The 21,631-nt window shown below is 43.0% G+C and overlaps 2 protein-coding genes across 4 annotated transcripts; one reads left to right on the top strand and one right to left on the bottom strand.

Annotated features, from left to right (window-relative positions):
* Positions 1-5,335: 5,335 nt before the first annotated feature.
* LOC110984781 (uncharacterized) lies at positions 5,336-8,829 on the bottom strand. The gene is made up of 2 exons (XM_022245267.2): positions 8,462-8,829; positions 5,336-7,707 (listed from the first exon to the last, which is right to left on the bottom strand). The coding sequence occupies exons 1-2, from the start codon at positions 8,632-8,634 to the stop codon at positions 6,417-6,419; spliced, it is 1,464 nt and encodes a 487-aa protein (XP_022100959.1). The 5' UTR covers positions 8,635-8,829; the 3' UTR covers positions 5,336-6,416.
* A 1,898-nt stretch (positions 8,830-10,727) lies between these two features.
* LOC110984765 (scavenger receptor cysteine-rich domain-containing protein DMBT1-like) lies at positions 10,728-20,401 on the top strand. Of its 3 annotated transcripts, none has more exons than XM_022245247.2 (8): positions 10,728-10,928; positions 12,868-13,197; positions 13,593-13,904; positions 14,649-14,993; positions 16,342-16,719; positions 18,151-18,361; positions 18,777-18,883; positions 19,248-20,401. In XM_022245247.2, the coding sequence occupies exons 1-8, from the start codon at positions 10,853-10,855 to the stop codon at positions 19,781-19,783; spliced, it is 2,295 nt and encodes a 764-aa protein (XP_022100939.2). In that variant the 5' UTR covers positions 10,728-10,852; the 3' UTR covers positions 19,784-20,401. The 3 variants fall into 3 exon arrangements, with proteins under 3 accessions (XP_022100939.2, XP_086994606.1, XP_086994607.1); XM_087138481.1 differs by having other exon boundaries at positions 10,729-10,928; positions 19,336-19,546; XM_087138480.1 differs by lacking the exon at positions 13,593-13,904.
* Positions 20,402-21,631: the final 1,230 nt, after the last annotated feature.

Below are 21,631 nucleotides of genomic sequence, written 5' to 3'. Positions count from 1 at the left end.
CACCACCAGGTCGGCCAACGCCATCATGTTGGGAGCCTATACGAAAGGCTAGAGCTCTCATACTTGGAGATTCCCTAACAAAGTACCTCAAAGAAAACATCACAACTGAATTAGTTGATGTGGAGGTAGCAACTCGCCGCGGTGCAACAATTTCGGGCCTTCGAAAGCATTTGCTTCAGTGTCGTGACATGTATACAACTACGCCTGACATTGTTGTAATCCATGTCGGAACAAACGATTTAGAGTGGGGTTTCCTGCACAGCAACTTGAAGCATTTCAGGGAACTCATCACCTCCGTACGCGAGATCTTTCCAACTGCTAAGCTGGTGTGCAGTGGAATTCTTCCTCGGCAGGACAGTGAAAGTTTGGATGCCTCACGTGTGAGCCACAACATTCACTCGGGGAATGTTTGTGGGCAGCTTGGTTGTCATTTCTTTGACAGTAGCGACAAGTTTCAACATTGGCATTTTGCCAGAGATGGCCTTCACTCGAATTGGGATGGGAATTCCCTACTAGGTGTTTGACTACCCTGATGTCAAATGTTATGGCTGGGCACAGTCTGAAAATGATGCTCGTGATATTTGTATTGTTTGGGACTCTTCAGACAATATGGAGAGAGTCCGGAAAAATGTGTACCATTTGACAAGAGTTTGCAGTTGTAACAAAAATAAGTGCCTCAATAGACAGTGTAAGTGCCAAAAAAATAATCAACGATGTGGACCTGGCTGCACTTGTCGAAACTGTGAGAATGTTCCAGTAGTGGTAGATAAACCTGGAATTTTTCAGGATGATATTGATTCTGAATCCAATGAGTCACATTCCAGTAGTGAAGATACATGTAGTGATACAGAAGATCCCCCTGATCATGATATACATGCACATGAAAATGAGCAAGATGATTGGTTGTGAATATTTTCTGATAATGTACCCAATTTTTTGTGAGTCATTATTACATGTACAGGATGCAATACAGAGCAGAATGCAATTGGAGTATTTCTGCATTTACAGGAAGCATGCAGGATTAATATGGTGGTGCTTATTTATGATTGTTATTTCTTGTAAGGAGTTAGTGCACGCATGATGTATATCCAACTCCATTTTATAAACAATATACGGTTGTCTTTCTTTTAGAGTTTTTATACCTTTTTTGGACTATATGCCCAAACACTTTGCCTCATACGTGTATGTCAACCAAAGATTATAACTTATTTTTAATGTGTTTGTTTTTATGTGTTTAGTAATTTTGAGATATTGCCAAAGATGACCTCTAGTTTATTGGTACATTTACACTCTGCATTGTGAAATTCTTTAGTGACAACTTAGACTACTACATGTAGAGCTCTTGATGTTTTTTTCTTAGTTAAAGATGGAAGTTGTCTTATGCCAAAGCTCTTTTGAAAAAAAAGTTAAGTTGTTGAAAAATTATTTTTGTTTCTTTGCATATGTATTTGTGGACCAACAAAATTGCCATTGTTTGTTTCACAAGAATATTTATACATTGTAGTTATTTATAAGCCACCAGCCACTTTCTGGCCTTCACGTAACATTCAGCAACAAGTGCAGATTAACAAGATGGTGCAAAACTGCAATCATATATTTCTAACTAAAATTTATCTTTATTGTTTATTTATATTTTACAGTCAAGGTTCACTTGAAATAGCACCTGACATTCCACTTGCTACACAGGTATTAATACTTGCCAAATATGTTGGTTTATTTCATTGTGGGGAAAACAGTATTCAGTGTTTTAAAAGTTTTGCAAAGAGGCAGCTGTTATTTATATTTGCAGTAAGTTTTAAATGTAAAAAGAAAGGTGGTTATGCACACGTACATGTTTATTGTCAAGTATGTTGTCTTTTCTATTATGTAACCAGTTGGTATAAATATATTAAACAAAAAGTTTTGTTTTCATGTGTTTTGGAAAGTTTCATTAAAAATCCCAAAAAAAAAATCCTCCGTCGTCTGTGCGGATCCATACTGTGCACGTACATACAGAGGTGCACGATCTACACGTTTGTGACAGCTTTCCCAATGATGTCTTTGTCAACCAATGAGAACACGGAAAGTGCACGTTGTGTCATGGCGGCTTTACCGTTGCGGTAGATTTTGGCAATCGTTGGAATAGTCCGTGCCCTGACTGGACTAGGTACATATTTACCCGAATTCAACCATTTTTAGATAGATGGTGATATTATCTGTGACCCACCAGAATGCCATGCATATAACGCACATAAAACGAACGGCTTTTCAGTGGGCTGCGGACTGACTGATGACCATCGTTTTGGACAAGGCCGTGTCCAAGGGCTTTTTGGCCTGGGTAACATCACTACAAAAGATCATACGTACCACTCCTACCAGGACTTGCTATACATATATCAGTTGGGCGGGCTTGAAAGGCTTCAATTTCCTTCCAGCATTCGGGGGGAACCACGGCGAAGAGAAAAATGCCGCCATTGTATTCGTACCATAGTTTTCTGTCAGACCACTGTAGGCTCCTGAATGTACGTTCCGCCATTCCTCACAGAAGTATTACTTGAACTGTCCCGTAAAGTCCCCTATTTTGCACGTAATGTAAAGTGGGCTGACCTTCACAGTTACCATCAGATTGCGCTACACATTTACTTTGCGCACAACATACAGAACACTGTTTGCTAGAAATAGTCTGCTTGTGACAAGAATGTTTGAGCTGACTCACGACTTATCAACGGTAATTACTTATGGTCGCGACCATAAAAATAGAGTATGGGGCATACTCTATTTTTATGGTCGCGACCCTAAGTTACCGTTGATAAGTCGCGAGTCAGATCTGTTTCTAGAATGAAGGCGCACCCCTTTTTTCATGGTAGCTGCAATGGAATTTTACAAAATACAAACAATGAAAATTCATATTTGTGTTATAGTCAACCCGTTTTCCCTTTTTTTGGTTGCACTATTTGCCGCCCTTTTCTGAGTGGTTCCTAATTCATCAGCAAATCTCGTATGAGCTCATTGAAAGAAACCTCATTGTCACGTTGATATGGCACATAAATCGCCTGCCTATTTTTAAAAGATTTGGCTAGCCCTTCTTTTCTCTTCTTTGGTGTGTGACCGGGTGGCTCCACTAATAAAACTCTGGGTGAAGTTTTCTGTCTCGTATGTACTGTATTTTATTCTATGTACAAAGGGTATAGTTACAAGATATAAAAAAAAAAAACGACGGTCGTGTGGTGGCCAGGATGACAATCACCTGGACAAAATACAGAGGATTAATATAAAAAATTAAATAACCAATAAATTATGCTATCCAATAGCCAATTAAATTTACTAGTTAATTTAAGCCAGTAATTTCTTTAAAGAAAAGGGTTTCTGAAGAAGAGCATATAGCCACAACTGTTTACCCATTTCAAGAGACAAATTAATGAGAATGCTATCAATACCAGTCTCCTTGAATTTAAGGAAACTTGACATTATTTTAGAGTGGACATGTTAAGTCATTCCGTAGTCACAAGTTGAAAGGAAAATGCATAAAACTAAGCTATGGCATTAGAAACGGCATAAAAAAGTTATGTACAAGTATTTTATTAAAAGGTCCTACTTACCACCCGGACTGGCCGTTCATGCCTTTATGATTTATGTGCAGCAGAAATGATAGCAAGTGCGACACAAAATCTGTGTAGATGCACGAGCAAACAGGTCGACGTGCGGTAGCTTTGGAAGCTGGACCAAAATCAGCCCTTATTTGCTAAGAAAAGCATGGATACTTTTTAATGGTTAAGGAGTGTACTTTTCAGTACATAGCCTGGTGGGTATCCCAACAATTTTCATGCACTGAAGAAGAGTATAAATTTCCCCAAAATTATGACTAGGAATTTTTTTTCAGCTACAGCTCAAACCATACAGTCTGCATAATCAACATTGCACGTAAGTAGAAATCAATGTACATAAATACAATGTACGAAGAAAAGTAAAGTTTTGAATCTAATGCAATGAATATTGTGGATCTCCAAAGAAAGGATGCCACTGTCTGCGAAATATTGGCCTTAACTGATCACGATACCTGAAAGTCAACGAAATGGGTTTGAAAATTTAGGCCAATTTCAGAAGATATCCTCCAGATTCTGTCACCCGACAGATCAGAGGAGGCAACTGGATTAGTCTTGCTTCCAAGCAGTTGTTCGCACTGCTTCTGGTTGAAATCGATTAATTTAGACTACAGATGGCGCTATACTTACTTGGATTCGTCTCTGACTTCGACCGACTTCCTTTCTGACTTACGCATATCGATCACGGACGTGTATAATAAAATCTGGACTCGCAATGCCCTTAATCAGCTTATAGAGTCATTGAATCCACTCGCAGCCATTTTACCGAGCCGAATACAAAGCTTTCCTGGTAATGCCCGCCTTTGTTCTTCCTGACGTCAATAGTAGGGAGCCAACCCACGCCTTTGTATTCGGCTCGGTAAAATGGCCGCTGGTTGGCTTCTTTTTCATACAAAGGCGTTGCAAGTCCAGGTTTTTTTTATATACGTCCGTGATATCGATTAGTACATGTAAAGTGCAGATGACTTACCACAGACGTCGTATTAAAAGTAAGAAACTGGGCCAGATAGGCCACTGAAGCCACAGGAGGCCGTCTTACTGTTTGGAATACAAAGCTAACACGAAAGCTTGCAGGCATAATCATTCTTGCCAACGTAAAGTACAGCAGGCACAATGGATCACCTACGAAGCCCCATTAGTTCCACTCTTACAACGTGATATCTGCAGGGGGGTGCAGGTTTTTTTCGATTTTTAATTGCAGAATCAAGATAATGACATGCTGAAGCAGGGTAATAATTTGCCATAGCAATATCATTAGTTTGCCACAGCAAGACACATTCAACTTGCCAGAGCCGGAAAATAACTTGAAAGATAATAACTTGCCAAAGCAAGAAATTATGTAAATTGTCAGAATTTTGGATACATAAATCTTGTTTTTTGGGGGATTACTGTTCAGTTTGTGACCGCAGGCCAGTGAGTAAAGTTTTCCCGCATATGTTCAAAGGGTAAAATTATTTGGGGTCACGTTATGAGCATTGTCATCTGATGACATTTAAGTACACAACACCCTCAATTGTCAAAAAAGCCCAAAAATGCCCTTTTCAGAAGAGATATTAGTTGTCTTGACATTCAAGACTAGTGACAAACTGTACAAAACATATTTCCAAGGGAAAATCACACCAACATGTTGCATAATTTCGATGGTCCAAGTAGGGTTTTGGAGTAATGTGCAAACTCCACAGACAAACATACAGAATCTTGGTGGACTGTGGAAAACTGAAACCAATTATGATAAATGCCTCAGTACAAGAATATAGATGGTACTGGACAAAATATCATTTTAATAACATGGGTCAACAACAGCAAGAAAAAAACATCTAAAATTCCAAGCAGTAAATAAAACAGGTACATGTATGAAAGCACAGCAAAGAAGCTTGCTCATGCTACAGCATTTGGTTTTGTCAACAAACACCATGACAAAAGAGTCTGTGCAACGCTTAGCATCATTTTGGGCCAAGTTTACGGACCCAATGCAAGAACACAACCAAATTGTTGGGATGACTAGAACAGGACAGCCTAGAAGGGATGTTTTTTTTCTTTTTTAATGGACGGGATCCTGGAGATTCAAAACTACAGGATGGAATCTGATCGTCTTTGTTCAAACTCCCAAAGTGGGAATGGATTTTCTGCTGGTTGTTGCAATGCGCAGCACATTCAAGCTTCATATCAATTGACTCTGACTTGCTCTGTTCTTCATTTTTAGGCTACGAATTTTGCATTGTAGCAGTGACGGACTTTACATCTGGGAACACTTAATCAGGTAGTCCAAATGCAATAAGGAAGTCTGCAAAAGGGCACGTGAAAAGGGCCTGCCTGTACATGCAAAGAACAATGACTATGTTCTTGCTCTATGGTACAGGTAACCTTTAAATGGCCTCTTTGAATGCCAATGAAAAAACCATAGCTGAAAATCTCTATAATGATAAAGCCACACTCGGTTTATGTGTTCGGTACTTTCCTACATATGGTGCTCAATGGACCATGGGCCCCACTGCCTTATGGAAAGGTGCATATCGAAACCAAGTGCTACATCATCAGTACGAAGGCTAATACCCAGTCGCACTCACATATCCACATACATGAACATGATGAATGGATATATGCACAGCACTGCACATTGTACAGTGAAATAAAGTTCATGTGTCTGAAGTTACATGTATGCCAGCTCAAACATGTTCAGAGCATGCATGTATGTGTCGGCGTACTGGTCTGACTTCTGTTGCATGCGCTCATGCTCTTGAATGACCTGCAACACACTTTATTTGGAACATGTGCGATCAGAATGCAAATCGGCTCATCACACTTGCACTGTTTATAACAGGAAAAAGCCCCAACTCAACGTACTGCATCACAGGACTCTTCCAGGTTGGCCAACACAGCGCACATGTGTACGATTACACTCACAAACTGCAGCAGTTCGTTGGGGAAGGTTACATTGAGAATGTCGTACATGCGGAGTCGGCCCACAACTCGTTCGACGTGGTCCCACAGCAAAGATGAGCTGTTGATGGACTCTAAGTCTTCCTCTTTTGGTTGCTGGTTTGGAACAGCGTAAGGAGGTCTGACAACGGTCGCCTGCCTCCCGGCTACCAGTGTCTCAATGGCAGGGAAGCCGCTGTGCACTACTACGATATCGCCTGGCTCCAGCAGGTCCAGAAAACTGGACTCCACCGTGATCTGACTGTCGGGCGTTCCGCCGGCAAACGTCTTTGACAAAAATGAGATTAACCCATGTGGAGAGTAACCGACCAATGCTTTGCAAGCGTACATGCCCTTGGAGTCTGAATGCATTAAAGCCTTGCCTTTCACAGTTGGTGGTCTCTCCGTTTTGAACTCCAGACAGTCAATGATGCACCTGGCATTCGGGTGCTCAGAAAAGCAAGGGGGTAGCGATGAGCGGACAGTTTCGGATGGGGGCCAAATAATCCAGTCTTGCGTGGATCTGGCTAGGTTATCCAGCACAAATTGAAAATTCCTGGAGGCAGTGGACCTGGACACCGAGAGAATTTCCCCTAAAATTGAAAATGACAGGCCGAAGCGCAACTTCATGAGAAATATACGCAGACAAGTGTCCAAGCTTAACCCTTTGGATCTGCTTGGCAGCAGTGAGAGCAGGAGGAAGAAAACATTTGGCTGGATGCCTGTCATCTCATAGATGCTGTCACTGTGGGCTCCATCTGTCTCGTCCTTTCCACTAATTCCCTCAGACTGGGGCATTTCAGAGGGAGCATCATGTCTAGCATTCTGGTGCTTACTCTCGGGGCTTGCGCAAGGTTCTCTACGGATGGACATCTGAGTTCCAACATCGGTGCCGTCCTTGCAGCAGTACACTGCCAGGACTTCGGTGTGGGTCCGGCCACACTTACAAGGACTCTCCTCAGGGATGTCAGTCTGGATTTGACGGTGCGTGTATGTTTTCCTCGCCGGTGGCCTTAAAAGGCGACAGCCGCTGACGTAGTTGTGGTCCACAGATACCAGGGGGGTGCCTTCTTTTTTGTACTTGGCAATGATCTCAGAGTAGTCAGCCCCTGTCTTCAGTGTGGGATCGTTACATTTCCGCCCCCCTTCAAAGTGGCAGGCACATATTCTGGTTGACGATGCTGGTGTCCACGGAGAGCCATCATGCCTGTGTTTTACGAATGTAAAAAAAAATATTTTGAGCCAAAAAAAAGTTAATACGAAAGAACTCCATATCCATGTACATATACGGGGGTCACTAATTTTTCCCTGCAGTAACCTATTAGCCATTTGAAGCAAGAATATGCCCTAAAAAGTCACAGTGAAAATATCAAGGTATTCACTTAGAAAAAGCTTACAAATTTTCAGATCAGTCTTGTAGGGTTTTTAACATAGGGTGTGAAATGATGTTAGAACATGGTATTCCTTCCATTACATGTTTACACATGTATATTAGACACGTGCATGACAGCATCAGATTTTCATGTGACAGACGATAGACATTAAGGTTGTTATAACTTGCACAAAAATTTCACGAATAACCTTTGAAATGGCACCACTACTGTAGAAACAAGCCCTTGAAATAAGCTTTATTGCTAAAACCGCATGAGTAATTTTGCAAAATGGTAAAAGGGCATTGTAGGAAGGAAAGCTCCTTAAACTTGGCTTAAAGAGGGCAGGCCTACTATGATTTGAAAAAGAGCAACCATGTTCGAAAGGGGCTGTCATGCCTCTTACTTAAGTTAAACCGTGTTATACATGTAAGATTCATAGTAATAATGGACCAATGGTTTATTGACCATCTTGACCGTCACTGTGTCAGCTCAATATCCGCTTCAATCAAAAGGCCTAGTACATGAACGTGCCCAAGGTTCACGGAAAAACATTCACTTCCCTCAAAGAAAATAAACCTACTGCATTACCTACGACGACCTGCCCTTCCAGACAAGGTTATCCACAGCCGTAAGCGTCTGACCTCTGATTTGGGGGGAAAACCGAAAAAGGAATGACTTGGACAAGTTAGTGCATTGTGCGAGCAGCCTGTCATGGCGCATATTCTTCTATGTCGCCATGGTCGCTGCTGGCGCCGGCCCATTGCTGTTGCTTTTCCCTCGTCACTAATTAGTTTCACTTCGTCAATAAAAACTCAGGAACCACGCAGGTATTCGTTCTTGCACAAAACTGACATTTCTGCGTAACAGAATTTGACGTTTTCCGTAGCTGGCAGTACGTGTACATGTAAACGAGAACATCTACATCATGTATAAAATTAATGATAATGTGGCCATTCGATAGCCCGCCCTCTGTTGCTGAACAGAAACAATAACCGTTGTTATGGCTTGGACGGATTGTTCTCGTTTGTCCACGAACAGCTCGATTTGTTCTTCGTAGGTCTGTTGCTCGAACGCCGGGAATGTACAACCGGTTATTAGCGCTAGTAGTGATTTGTAACATGCAACATGGCAGCGTCCTTGTGCATTCTTCAAGGGTTAATGTTGGATAACTGGGCAACTTCTTTTCTCGTGGAAAAATTATTAATGTTAATCTTGCAAAACTTTCCATTGTCTTCGGCTTTTAAAGCCACTCATATATCGGCACTTTTTGCAGCTTTTCAAAAATCAAATTTCACGAGTTTTTCCGTGTGTTTGTGTAAAATCCTGACGAGGAGGTGGTGTGTGATCCTGTTCCAATTCCGAGAACAGTGTTCTGGGGTCGTGTTCCCGCTGTTTGAGCGCGAGAACGCGAAACCTGTGTCAAGAACGGACGCCCGAACTCGACCTTTATGACAAGTGATCTCTATGTAAGTTGGCAAATCATTGCAGTCCGAATGTATTCCTTTTTAATGTCTTCCTTTTCCAAAGGCGATTGCAGGAAGCAACCTACCTGCAAGGCAGGCAAAAAATATAGATGTCATTTCTATTCTTTGGGAAATGGTGGTCACTCTACTATTTTAAGTTTCGTAAATGGCCCTTTTTATAATGGGCAAAACATACCCACCCCTTGGTCATTACTGTCCCTGCACGTTGGGCTCACAACATCTGGACATTCCTGAAACCAGCCCAGTTCCTAAGGAGTGTACTATTGTACTACGTTGCTGCCATGTCGGCGAAAATGGCTAACCATAACATCCCTCACAGGTACCTATTTACCCCTGGGTGGAGAGAGACACACAGGGATATAGTGATTTGCTAAACTTCACCCGCTCACCACCAATAAAAAAAAGAGCTATTCGGATTTGTACCCTTTCAGGACCACTTGACCATACACCACCGCTATTTGCTTCACTTAGCACTCTCACACTCAAGGATACTTCAAACTGCTGTTTTCATGTACAAGTAATGCACAATCTCTTGCCTGATGCAGTCTCCTCTTATTTTCACCTCGATAACTCACATCCATGATCACGATACTAAGTTACGCCCCAACCTCTTTCTTCCATATACACGCACACCTTACTCTGTTAACACCCGTAGATCTTTGGAGTAATATCGATAATAGCATTAAATCGTGGTCATCTCTGGCTTGGTTTAAAAGCTCCTTCAAAAAGTACCTTGTCACCAGTTATCTAGAATAGCTCCTTCTATATTCAATCATGCCATTTTTGTCATGAGCCATCTATCTTGCCTCACTTAATATAGTTTTTCCCATCCCAGTTAAGATTGAAGTCTGTCTCATGACTGTATTGTCCGTAGTTTTGTCCCATCCGATTGTCCCGTTTTATCCTGTTTTGTTCAATGCATGTCTATACACTACCTAGTCTTTCTGATAATGCCTCTATTATTGCCATGCAGCTTCTTTATTTGCTTAATTTCTTTGCACCTTTACTCTTTGAATTTATTTTGTTGTCATAATTTTCTACATTTATTTTTGTCACCATACATGGCATCGTGGAAATAAATGTTGTTGAATTGAGTTGAATTGAAAGATCGTAACCTTTTATAGTGGTCGTTATAATTTGATGATTACCACAATGAAACTAAAGTTTACACACTTAACAACTTGAAGTCTCCTAAATCAGTCTCCAGTTAATAAGAAAACCAAGATTTCGTTTTTGCTTCACGATACTGACGCCTCCCCAATAATCAGTAGGTAAGTCCCTAGGTTCACGTGTTTTCCTTGATCAAGTTAGCCCTCGCGCATCTTGACAGAGCGCGACGCCCAACGTTCTAGATGGATAACAAAAGTGCTCAACGCGCAATGACTCATTAAACGTGCATGCAGCTAGCTCAGCATGTACCGATTCTGTCAATCCTGCAGTAAGACCGTGACTGAGAAAAGTTAGTCAATACTTTGCCCATCATTATTTTTTTTTGATGGACCAGACAGGAGCTGTGTTGCAAGTCGTCGCAGCAGTGTTTATACTCCAGGTATTTACAACTTGGGCCGCACGTAAGTGACAAGTTTGATCATACCTTCTTGGCTTGCGGCAAGCATAGACACTGGCTTATTATGGATTACTAAAAGTGGCTGCTGCCGTAAAGCAATAGTTTCCATAGGCGGTAAGGTCAGGGAGCCTGTGCGAGCCTCAGCGGTTAGAACACTTCGTCTACATAGGCTATGTTTAAAACAATGGAATCATTTCTCATATCTTTATTATGGTATTAACAAAGTGCGCAAGATAACGCATAGGCCTACTACGAGCCTACAGCGCACTAAAGAAACGGCACTCTCTATGTGTGAAAACTCATGTTAAAACCCACTCTAAAATAGAGTGAGTCCCAGAAGCGTATCCAGCTTTTGATGTCGGGAGGCAAATTCAATAACGAATGTGGCATCGGGTTCATCCAACATGATAATGGGGGAGAAAAAAAATCAAAGCCTATTTATTTGATAAATAAATGTACCGATTACTTTATTTCCTACTCACCAATGAAGTATTTAAGTTAGTTATAGGCAAGTTGCCCTCCTGTATATATACGACTGATGAGTCCCTTACAACTCCACTCCAAAAGTTTCGAAAAAAATTCTAAAAAAGAGTAAAAAACCACAGACCCCCAAAGAGTGAAAAACTGTTCCAAAAGAGTGAGAATAATTTCCACTCTGCCAAGGAGCCATTTAGAAGACAACTTGAGAGAAAGATTTTCCCTTTATCATCCTCTTCTTGGGGGATTTACACTCGTTTAGAGTGGGTTTCACTCCCACTGTGGTCTTCTTTCTTTTGGAGTGGATTGATTAAGGACTCACCTATTTTGAGAGTAAGGATGTCACTATGTTGCCTTTACAGAGAGTAAAATATGGCCACTAACCGTATGAACTGGAGTTAAAAGTAAGACAATAGACCGTATTCGCCAGGGACCCAATTTCAGTCGTATTCCCGAACGTAGTGTATTCATTTGAAAAAGTTAAAATGAAAGAACCAGACTCTCTTCTGCGATTTATTTCCGACCTCCTAAATCACCTGGTACCGTTCCAGTAAGGGTTTCAAATTTATACTGTACGTTCGGGAATACGACTGAAATTGGGGACGCCGCCAATACAATCTATTACGTGAAGTTTTAACGCTTCAAGTCCGTTCTTCACAGGCACGGAATAAAAATTTAAATATGTGATGGGAAAATGATGTGGCTCTAGTCTTGCAGTTTCAGAGAATGGTCTGTAATGATCTGTGATTTCAGTACTCTGTGCGTGAGACGTCAGGCTTAGATCGGAGGTGTGGAGGGATTCGCTTATAAAGTGAAGTAAATTAAAAGAACCAAGCAAATAAATAAACAAAATAGGAGAATAAATAGAATATACAAAAAGAGGAGAGATCCCCGCTGGTGATGGGCCTACTACGCCTGGCACAGAATTGTGGAAGTATTTCACAGCTATTTAGAGAGTTGGTTTGCTCGCTGTCTTATCAATGCGTTTTGCAAGTTGCACAAGAGTGCTGTTGAATGTTGTTACGAGCACATGGCAGTGCGGGCCTGTGCATTTACTGTTCCAACGACTTCCCTCCTATGAAGGTTCGAAGAAATTACGTTACGCATCCTGAAGAAACCTGTCCATTCCTCTGTAGGGCAGTAGGGAGAGCGAAAGATAGATAACAGAACCCTCATTGCAACTGCCAGAATTATTTAGCCTGGCGCACATGGCGCACTGCAGATTTGTGCGCGTTCAGAGCGAGGGTACTTCTTTTTAAGTTATTTCGCGCCGCATGTATGAACCCGAGCCGGACCAAGAGAGGGCGCAATATTCCTAACAACGGAGACATCTATGGTGGGAACTGCACTTCGCAGATTGAAACGTTTAGCAACTGAGGAGGGGTTGCTTCTGCTCAAGGCCATATGAAATTGTTTATTGTCGTTGTACTTACTTTGTTATTGATGCTGCTGTTTCTTCTCTTCAGCTGGGAGTGATTTACGACTGGTTGGGGAAAGTTCGTCCTACGAGGGCCGACTTGAGGTCTACCACGAGTCAACCAACCAGTGGGGAACGGTCTGCGACAATTCCTGGGACTACCCTGACGCCATGGTAGCCTGCAGACAGCTGGGATTCACCGCTGTCACTACGAGCCTGTACCACCTGGATGGTGCCTCGGCCCCCATCCTCTTGGATGTGGTCCAGTGTGTTGGACATGAGGGGAGACTGGCCGAATGTTCTCATGCTGGATGGGGTATTCACAGCTGCACGCACAGTGACGATGTTGCCATCCAATGTGGATACGATAACACTTACGGTAAGATAACTGCAGGCAGTTCACGGTTAAATTTCAATGGTTTGCATTCCGCTATACTTAACGAGACGGGTAAAGGGTTTGACTGGAGCAAGACTAGCGCTACACGACACTTTCCTACCAACTTCCCATTCCTTTTTCCTAGCTAGACATATTTTCACATACAGACGCCCGTGCGGTGACCTTCCAGCCATCTGGAATTCTTATCAACAATTAAAAAATAGGGATGAACCTGTTTGTAGTAGGTTTACATGCGGTGGGATATAAAGAATGGGACCTGTACTTAACGTGGCTGAGAAGTATGTTTTTCTCCCAGTTTCAACCAACTGTGTTAAAAGAACACTAGTGCATGAACTTTAATGAAAGTTTGACATCATAGTATGTTCACCGTTAATTAGTCGACCCGATGCCGATCCGACTAGTCAGCGGGAGTGTCAGATCAGGACGCCTCGAGGTCTACCTCGACGGCGCCTGGGGCACGGTCTGCGACGACAACTGGGACCTGGCGGACGCCCAGGTCGCGTGCCAACAGCTGGGCTTCACCACGGTGGCCAACTACCTGCTCCCGGCCATTGAGGGTGCGACGGGCCCGGTCCACGCCTACTACATCGGGTGCCAAGGTAGCGAGACCCACCTGGGCCAGTGCGTCCAGCGCGGCGGCTGGGGCAGCCGTTACTGCGGACACGACGAGGATGTGTCGGTGGCTTGCGGTGGGTTTCCCACTTTTGTTGGGGAACTGTCACATAAGTGTAGAATATGTAACTTGTGTCAGTTTCGTTCAGAAGAAAAACTAGAAAAAAACAGCTAAAGGGGGAAATACGACAGTGAGTCTACTTTCTCAGCAGATTTGAATGAGATTAGACTGGTGTGTAATTTAAAAAAGTCTTTCCAAGCGAGGGATTTTATTGCGTTGACGTAATTATTGCGTTAAAGACAGTCTGAAGTGCGCAACCAGATTTTTGTTGTGAGCGTGGTCAGGCAATTCAGTTTCCAAAATACACACCGGGATACTAGTCTGTGAAGTGTTTTAGGCTGGTTCCCATATCAATAATCTCGACGGCAGATAGCCAAGGTTAAAAGTAAAACACAGTATGACCTTGTGTTCAAGATGTCCCTTTCATTAATTTGTAGGTGCATCGCATACCAATCAGAGTAGTACAAAAGTGAAGATGGATATTCAGAGAATACTAGAGATAATTGAGGAACTTTTTTTGTTTAATTTTGATTATTTTGATCTGAAAAGAGAAGGCGCGGATATTGACGACAGTGCCCGAAAATCAAAGAAACGCGTTCGAGGTATTTTGGCCAGTTTCGAAATTTTCTTAACAATTCCTCCCGCTCTGGTCATCAGACCGCTGCGCCTACCCGACCTAAAAGTTGTACCAATCGTTTGGTTGGAATCGTTTGGTCCAGGACCAGCCACTGAAATGTTTGTGGACTACTTTGACCCATAGAGAGTCCTCACATGGAAACGTCCCTCCGCCTAGCTGACGGGAGCCGGCCAAACGAGGGCCGCCTGGAGATTTACCACAACGGCGAGTGGGGCACGGTCTGTGACGATTACTGGGACCACCATGCCGCTGCAGTGGCCTGCCGTCAGCTCAGCCTGGGGTCCCCGTCGCCATTGACAGGAGTCTACATCCCCCAGGGCGCTGGGAGCATCCTGCTGGACGATGTGATGTGCCAGGGGTGGGAGGCCAGGCTAGTTGACTGCGGACACCTGGCTATGGGATCACATAATTGTGGCCACCATGAAGATGTGTTCTTGGCTTGCAGCGTTGAAGACTTCAGTAACATTGGTATATATTGAAATAATAAGAATAAAGACTTTGATGTTAATTATTATCGCCCCGATTATTTATGTCTTGCATAATTAATGCAATTTACATGCGCCTTGTTAAAGCGCCCTTCATGCACGTTCCACTGCTAAATTTACGTTAACTTAAGATAAAACTTGTGAATTTTACCTCCTATTTATTCTACTGTAGACCTTTTCACTGAAAAATTTTAATCTAATCTTAATCTCGTGCGCAATGGAAAAATTACGATTGTGAAGTATTTTTATAGAGCAATAAAAATCCCGCTTAGATTAGAAACTAATACAAAACGATTTAATGGGATTTTCAGAAGAAAAAACTGAACAGCCGGAAAACCGGAGAGAAAATGATCAAAATCGCAATCCGGTACATTTTCTATGGCCTTTGCAGCCAAGGCCAAATGTGCGCATGCGTGCATATTTATGAATTTATCAGACAGAAGCTCAGACAATCCCTAACAAAATAGTTGGAACACCTTGTGGGAAGTGCAGTGAAAAGATCCCCCTCTCCCCCATTCAATCTTGTAGTCATTAAGCCCAACTTACCCAATGAGAAACAACACTGACAGTGGGCGAGGGGGAAGCATGTTCCAACGAGATTTGTCCAGGATTGTAGTCCCCACAATGTCGTTCATTTGACACAGCACACGAGACCATCCCCAGGTTAGGGTTGCCCCGTGGAAGCTATAAATCAAAACATAAGCTTGAATATAACGACAACTCGAAGCGCAGGGCGTAGACTTGCAGTAGCGTATCCAAGAGGGGTGCAGAGTTGCAGAAAATTATGGAATAGAGCATTTAAGAACAAAATCGGGATGCTAAAGGAAGCAAAATCTAGACAACTAAATGGATAACGAGTGCTGAATTGCAGCAGTGCAAATAAACCATAAATTAAGCAAAACTGGAATGGGTAGAAAATAGAAAGTAGAATGGGTAGAAATATGGGTGAAAAAGGCATCGAGAAGAGTGCGATAAAAAGTACTCTGTAATCGACGACTCCTTTTTTCATAACCTAATTTATGTACTTATACCTTAACTGACCTAAAAATCTGTGTTTAAGCCGGCAAACAAATCTCTGGCAATGAACAATTGAAGATCTGTGTCTTAAACGGGGGGGGGGATGAAAATGACGAAGCTAATTATCAAGAGAGCAACAAGAACAACCTTTGCAAAAGACGGAAGCGAATGCTTCAATCGGGAGGGCTTATATCCTTCCCATTTCCAGGGAACGACGCCTTTGTTATCGTTGTTTTGACGTTTTAAAAAGCAAATCATGATCTGTCTGTCTGTCTTCCATTCTTTCTTGTTGCTTTATATCCCTACTATTCCAGCGACGATGCCAGCTCCTGACAGCTACACTTTGCACCTAGCCGATGGCCTGTCGCACTACGAGGGCCGACTGGAGTTGGACATCAACGGCGTGGCAGGTGGGATCTGCGACACCGACTGGACGTTGAGGGACGCGGTCGTTGCGTGCCGGCATTTGGGCTTTGGTACGGCCATTCGAGAGGTCCCAGACGGCACTTTCGGCGTAAATTACGGCGGGTATTACTGGCGGAACAACGTTACCTGCTCGGGGGAGGAGGCCACGCTGCAAGACTGCTCTGTCGGGAATTTAGGTTTGGGCTTCTGCGCACACGGCGGGCATGATGTAGGAGTGTCGTGCACTGGTCCCTTTATCGGAGAGGAACGTGGCATGCGCAACGCAGGTAGGCCTGCCATATAATGTTAATAAAAGGGTGCAGACCAGTAAGTCAGTTGCCATAGACAACAGTGATAAATATCCCCACTATAAAAAATCAGGAAAAATACAAGTTTCACAGATGTTCAAGACACATATCAAATTAAAGCCCACTTCCTCATATTTTATTTTCCTTTGAATTTCCAGTGGCTTAACTGATGACTTTTGAAGATATTTTTCTCCAGAGAAAATCACCCCTAAAAACAGTCAGGAGGCCCATCGCCATTTTGGAAATTGATGCCTACACTCCATGACAAAATAGCGCAATTTGGAGGGCCCCGTTTGGTCCGATACTTTCAGAAATATAAGCTGACAGTCCTGCCCCTGCATTTCATTTACCTTTTTAACAAACTACCCAGTCCACGTGCCGCGAAAGGCTCTAATAACAGAGAATTTGACAGCCTACACATCGTAATTTGGTCTGCGCAGGCAATTTTGCACCTATTTAATGGCCTGCAACCAGAAGGGGTCCTACGTTGTAGGCCTATTACCAAATTAAAAACAAACAACAAGAGTTTTGGACATCATTTCAATGTACTCAGCCAGTTCGGTAGTACAACAGCATATACCTAAAATGAAGTGCGTATGTGGCAACCTCGTTCCATGGGTACGATCTAGCCGCGTTAAGTTGGCTCTCATTGTGCCTTGCACGATCTTAACTCAGAAGCGCGTGCGAGGTCTGCCCCATCAGCGCGGCTCTATGTGTTGATTTTTTGAAATACCTAAAACAGTTCAGCTATTTCTGTCGGTCGAAAGGCCGTCACGTGGCCGGTTTTTAACAATTGACATAGTATCAGCTTGCTGTGTGCAATCTCAAACATAACACGCCACGCACGCGCCAATGTACGACTACTCAAGAGAGAAAGATACCACAACAAACTAATTAGAGCGGTGCATGAAATTATCGGAAATTTGTAATTTATAAACTTGTTTTCACTTTCTGAAGTTGAGACAAGTTTTGAAAGTGTTCAATAGTTCGAAACTGGTTATCTCAAACTGTTTTGACTTTCTGACCAGTATTTATTTCATGTTAATAAATATGTGCCTGCGGCTATAAAGCGTTAGTAGATTCCACTCTCATGAGTTGGTTTTAAACAAATGATTAATTGAAAAGGCAGGCCATTCCCATATTACAAAAAGTGATCATTTTTGTGGATTGGGTTCGCATAAAACGTTCGATTCGTACGTGTCACAAGTTGTTGAGAAACATGAACTGCCCTCTACAGTTAAGCGCCACCAACGATAGAAATTCAGAAAATTAAGATTTATATTTCAAGCATTACATAAAGTTATGAACATTTCCAGTGTCAGCTGAAGGTTTTCTGTCTACTTTAAAAAGCGGTTTGGTTTAGTTTGTTTTTAAAACCTGTCGGAATTTTTCGTTTGGCATCCCATGCAGCTGTCCGTTTAGAGGGAGGTTCCAATTCAGCAGAGGGGAGAGTTGAGGTCCTTTTTAACGGTGAGTGGTCCACGGTCTGCGACGACGGTTGGGACGATATTGACGCCGGCGTTGTGTGCCGACAAATAGGTTTCATGGGCGCGGAGAACTCGCATCACTACATCGACGGGCTACCGGTCGCAAGTGGACCGATACTTTTGGACCAAGTCAGGTAAAGAGTGTTTGTTTAATGGGTAAGTTTGAGACTGTGGTGAATAGTCGTGTGTATGGCTACCCACAGCAAGGGCGGATGGGGAGGAGCAAAGTGGGAAAGTTGCATGAAAACATTCCAAATTATTACCATCCAGCAATGATGGTCCCCCGAAAAGTGGTTCTGATGGATCCGCCCTTGCCTTACAGCTGCCACAGGCGCGATGTTTTATCCTTTCACAAGTGAACTCTGCATGGCCAGGTCGACACACAGCAAGTCACTCCGACCCCACACAAATGGTCGTTAAACCTTGAACCCTTATCGGGTTCTATCCAATCGATATCGGTTCAAAATTAAGTGTCGTTTCGCTGCGGTCTTATGATACCCCTTCCTCCTCATCACAAAAATTTCAGCTCTTGTTTTTTTTTGACTGAAGGTGTGAAGGTGACGAGGTTACCATCATGGGATGTCGGCATAATGGGCTTCATACCCACGATTGCGTACATGACGAGGATGTTGTGATTAAATGCTACCATAACAAAGGTAACTGATGGACTGCCTTTTGATGGAAAATTATCAGGAGGAGTTGAATTTTCTTTTCAACTTAATTGCTTTATCCACTGGTAACAATTTTGGAGATTTGTCAGCATTTAGGAACAAACATTAAGTCAAGGGAAGATGGTCCTTTCAGAAGCTTCATTCGCTATTGATTTTCAAAAGCACAAGAACCCAAGCTGAACAAGGTTATCAGAATTTGTCCATCGGGAAAACAAAATGTTCTCTGCGTTTGAATCCTGAATGTGTTAAGCTCCCCAGGGAGTCTTCTGTTCTGTCCGATTCAAAACCTCAGGTCCAAATTTTGTGAAGTCAAACTTTGCCTTTGTTGCTTGTACATTGCTTTCTGCAGTGCATGATTGGAAGCTTGGTGGGGGTAAAGTCTTCGGTATCGTTACAGTCGTCTGCGTTGCCATCTCCTTGGGTTTTTTCATCATCAGGAGGCGCATGCAGCTGGAGAAGCGACGAAACTTGTTGGTGGTGCCGGAAAGTGAGCAACCTGAGCCGGCCGAGGGTCCAGGCCCGGGGGGACTGACATCCCCCCGCCCGTATCCCGTCCAGCCGGCCTATCCTCAACTGCAGCTTCGCCCCCCACTGTCGCAACCACTGAGTCAGCCGCCCTGCGGCCCCGGGCTCGCGGCCGCCATTCCGCCTCTGCCGCCGGTTGGCTTCCCCGATCCCAACCCGCTGCCGGCGTCGTACATGACGACCACGTCGGGAGCCGACGGAGTGAGCCAGCTGCCGGTGTACTTGCCGTCACCGGTTGCTGTTACGAGTATGCCACCGGTTCAGGATAGCTTGCCACAGGTTCAGGGCACGGCACCTGGACAGCTGCATCCCATCCATGGCCGGGTCCATCACACCAGTTCATCTCATTCATACAGATGAACAGTAATCGTATCGGAATAAACAATACAATAAGGAAGGATATCCCTCATGCTTTGTTCAGCGGGTATTGGCCCTGGGTACCCTCTCCATTTGCACTGAAACCACAAAATGCCAATCTTAACATCCCCTTGTCATCGCGGAGTCAAGAGGAACAGCCTGGAGTACCCTTGGCTGAGCGATTTTCTTTTACACATTGGACTGAAAGACTGTCTCAAGGGTCCTAATCGGAATCAATTTCGCAACACTGTTAAACGTTCTTTTGTTTTTGGCAATCATGTCTCCTATTCAGGGGAGCCTAGTAGTATCAGTTGCACTTGTAGCGCTCAGGTCCCCACATTATAGAGTCATACATGTCAATATAACTTGATATGACTTATATAAATATGTAAATATGACTTACATTTATATTTATATAACTTATGTAAATATAATATATATAACTTGCTACATGACATTGTTGTGGTTGCTCTCGATATTGGTGCACTTCACAAGAACTCTGATATATATTGTTTTGTGTTCATAGTAAACAGTTCATTACATCTGACTGAATGCAGTGAAAAACAGGGCCGTAGTATTTGACAATAAAAAAAGCTATAGGCTGTCAACAATCAGTAATAATGGATCTGACATATTTGATTTTCTCAGTGCACTGATTAGTATGTCTGCTCTTATGTGGAATTTAAAATCTGCTATCCCACACTTGACGTCTACACGAAAGCGCTTGAGCATACATCTGCAAGTCATCACGTCGTAAGTTCACTGATGAATTGCTCAGACGAGATTTTCAGTAAGGCCTTTGAGCAGAAACGGTGCAGTGCCTTTGTAAACGCAGAAATCTACAAGTGCACTTGCTCTTTTCTGATGAGGGCTGTGTAAAGCTGACGGCTTTTGGCCCAATCCCTGGACATTCGTATCCTAATTCTCTTTCTTTTTGATGGTTCACAAATCGAAAACATCTTCATCATATCACATGGTTGTTGTCCTTCAAAGATGTATACACTTCTGCAGACAGGAGCTAAAAACCAGAAGGTTCGCCACGGCGCAAAATATGCGGTAATACATGTAATATTATTGTGTCCATCACAACTTGGCGGCAAAATGGCCCAAGTTCCTTTTTCGAAGGAGTGTTATTGTGGTTATTCTATTCTTGAGCAGCGTTCAATTCCTCCTGTGAATTCAAGATAAGGAAACGTTTGAAACGTTGTGATTGCATAAGTTGTTACATATCACGAATTATGAGCGTTTTTGGCTCCATGATCGGCCCCAACTCGTAAGCAACCATTTTCTCGTGGAACTGTTTGCATATCCGGCATTGACTGCCGGATCACCATTTGTCGCGTACCAGTACGCTTCAAGCAACAGCAAAAGTCTTAACCAATTACGCATTCACTGATGCAAATTGCGTGGGGTTTTAATTTGCCCTACTAAGAAGTATTCCTCATGAAATGTGGGCCCCTATACACAATGAAGTCGCCTTTGCAACCTCTTTCTTTTTCTTAGTTCTACGCCTTGTTCATTAAAAAATCCGGGAGATACCATTTCTTTGTGTGTTTATTGAGGCCGTTTTGAAAGTACTTCAGAGGCATCCACGGATAACTATGCAGGATCCCTGTTCGCTGGAGCTCCAAATTTCCCGGAAATAGACCGAGAGAACGTAGTCTTCGTTTCAAGGTCCGCTTATTTATCAACATGTTGTGGGTCAGTAGCAGTGATCGCAGAATTTCGACGTAACTCCAGCTGAGATTAAACTAGTATCGATCGAGTATTTTGTACAGTTTGCCTTTGGCGCACGTTCCCTGGAAGTTTTTCGAACTTTCATGTCTGACAATGGATCCTGATGTTGAGTCA

This window comes from Acanthaster planci, linkage group LG06 (genome assembly GCF_054643075.1).
Source record: "Acanthaster planci isolate LZ-2023a linkage group LG06, COTS_SCS, whole genome shotgun sequence".
In the NCBI taxonomy this organism is placed as follows: domain Eukaryota; kingdom Metazoa; phylum Echinodermata; class Asteroidea; order Valvatida; family Acanthasteridae; genus Acanthaster; species Acanthaster planci.
This window is presented reverse-complemented; position numbering and strand designations above follow the sequence as displayed.

What these genes read in the sequence shown, in the direction of transcription:
- LOC110984781 (XM_022245267.2), bottom strand. Translation starts at nt 8,634, where the DNA reads ATGGGCCGGCGCCAGCAGCGACCATGGCGACATAGAAGAATATGCGCC. An exon ending in GGAAGGGCAGGTCGTCGTAG is followed by an intron (nt 7,708 to 8,461) that starts GTAATGCAGTAG and finishes CGTAAAACACAG; the next exon opens with GCATGATGGCTCTCCGTGGA.
- LOC110984765 (XM_022245247.2), top strand. Translation starts at nt 10,853, where the DNA reads ATGGACCAGACAGGAGCTGTGTTGCAAGTCGTCGCAGCAGTGTTTATA. An exon ending in ATTTACAACTTGGGCCGCAC is followed by an intron (nt 10,929 to 12,867) that starts GTAAGTGACAAG and finishes TCTTCTCTTCAG; the next exon opens with CTGGGAGTGATTTACGACTG. An exon ending in TAAATGCTACCATAACAAAG is followed by an intron (nt 18,884 to 19,247) that starts GTAACTGATGGA and finishes TGCTTTCTGCAG; the next exon opens with TGCATGATTGGAAGCTTGGT.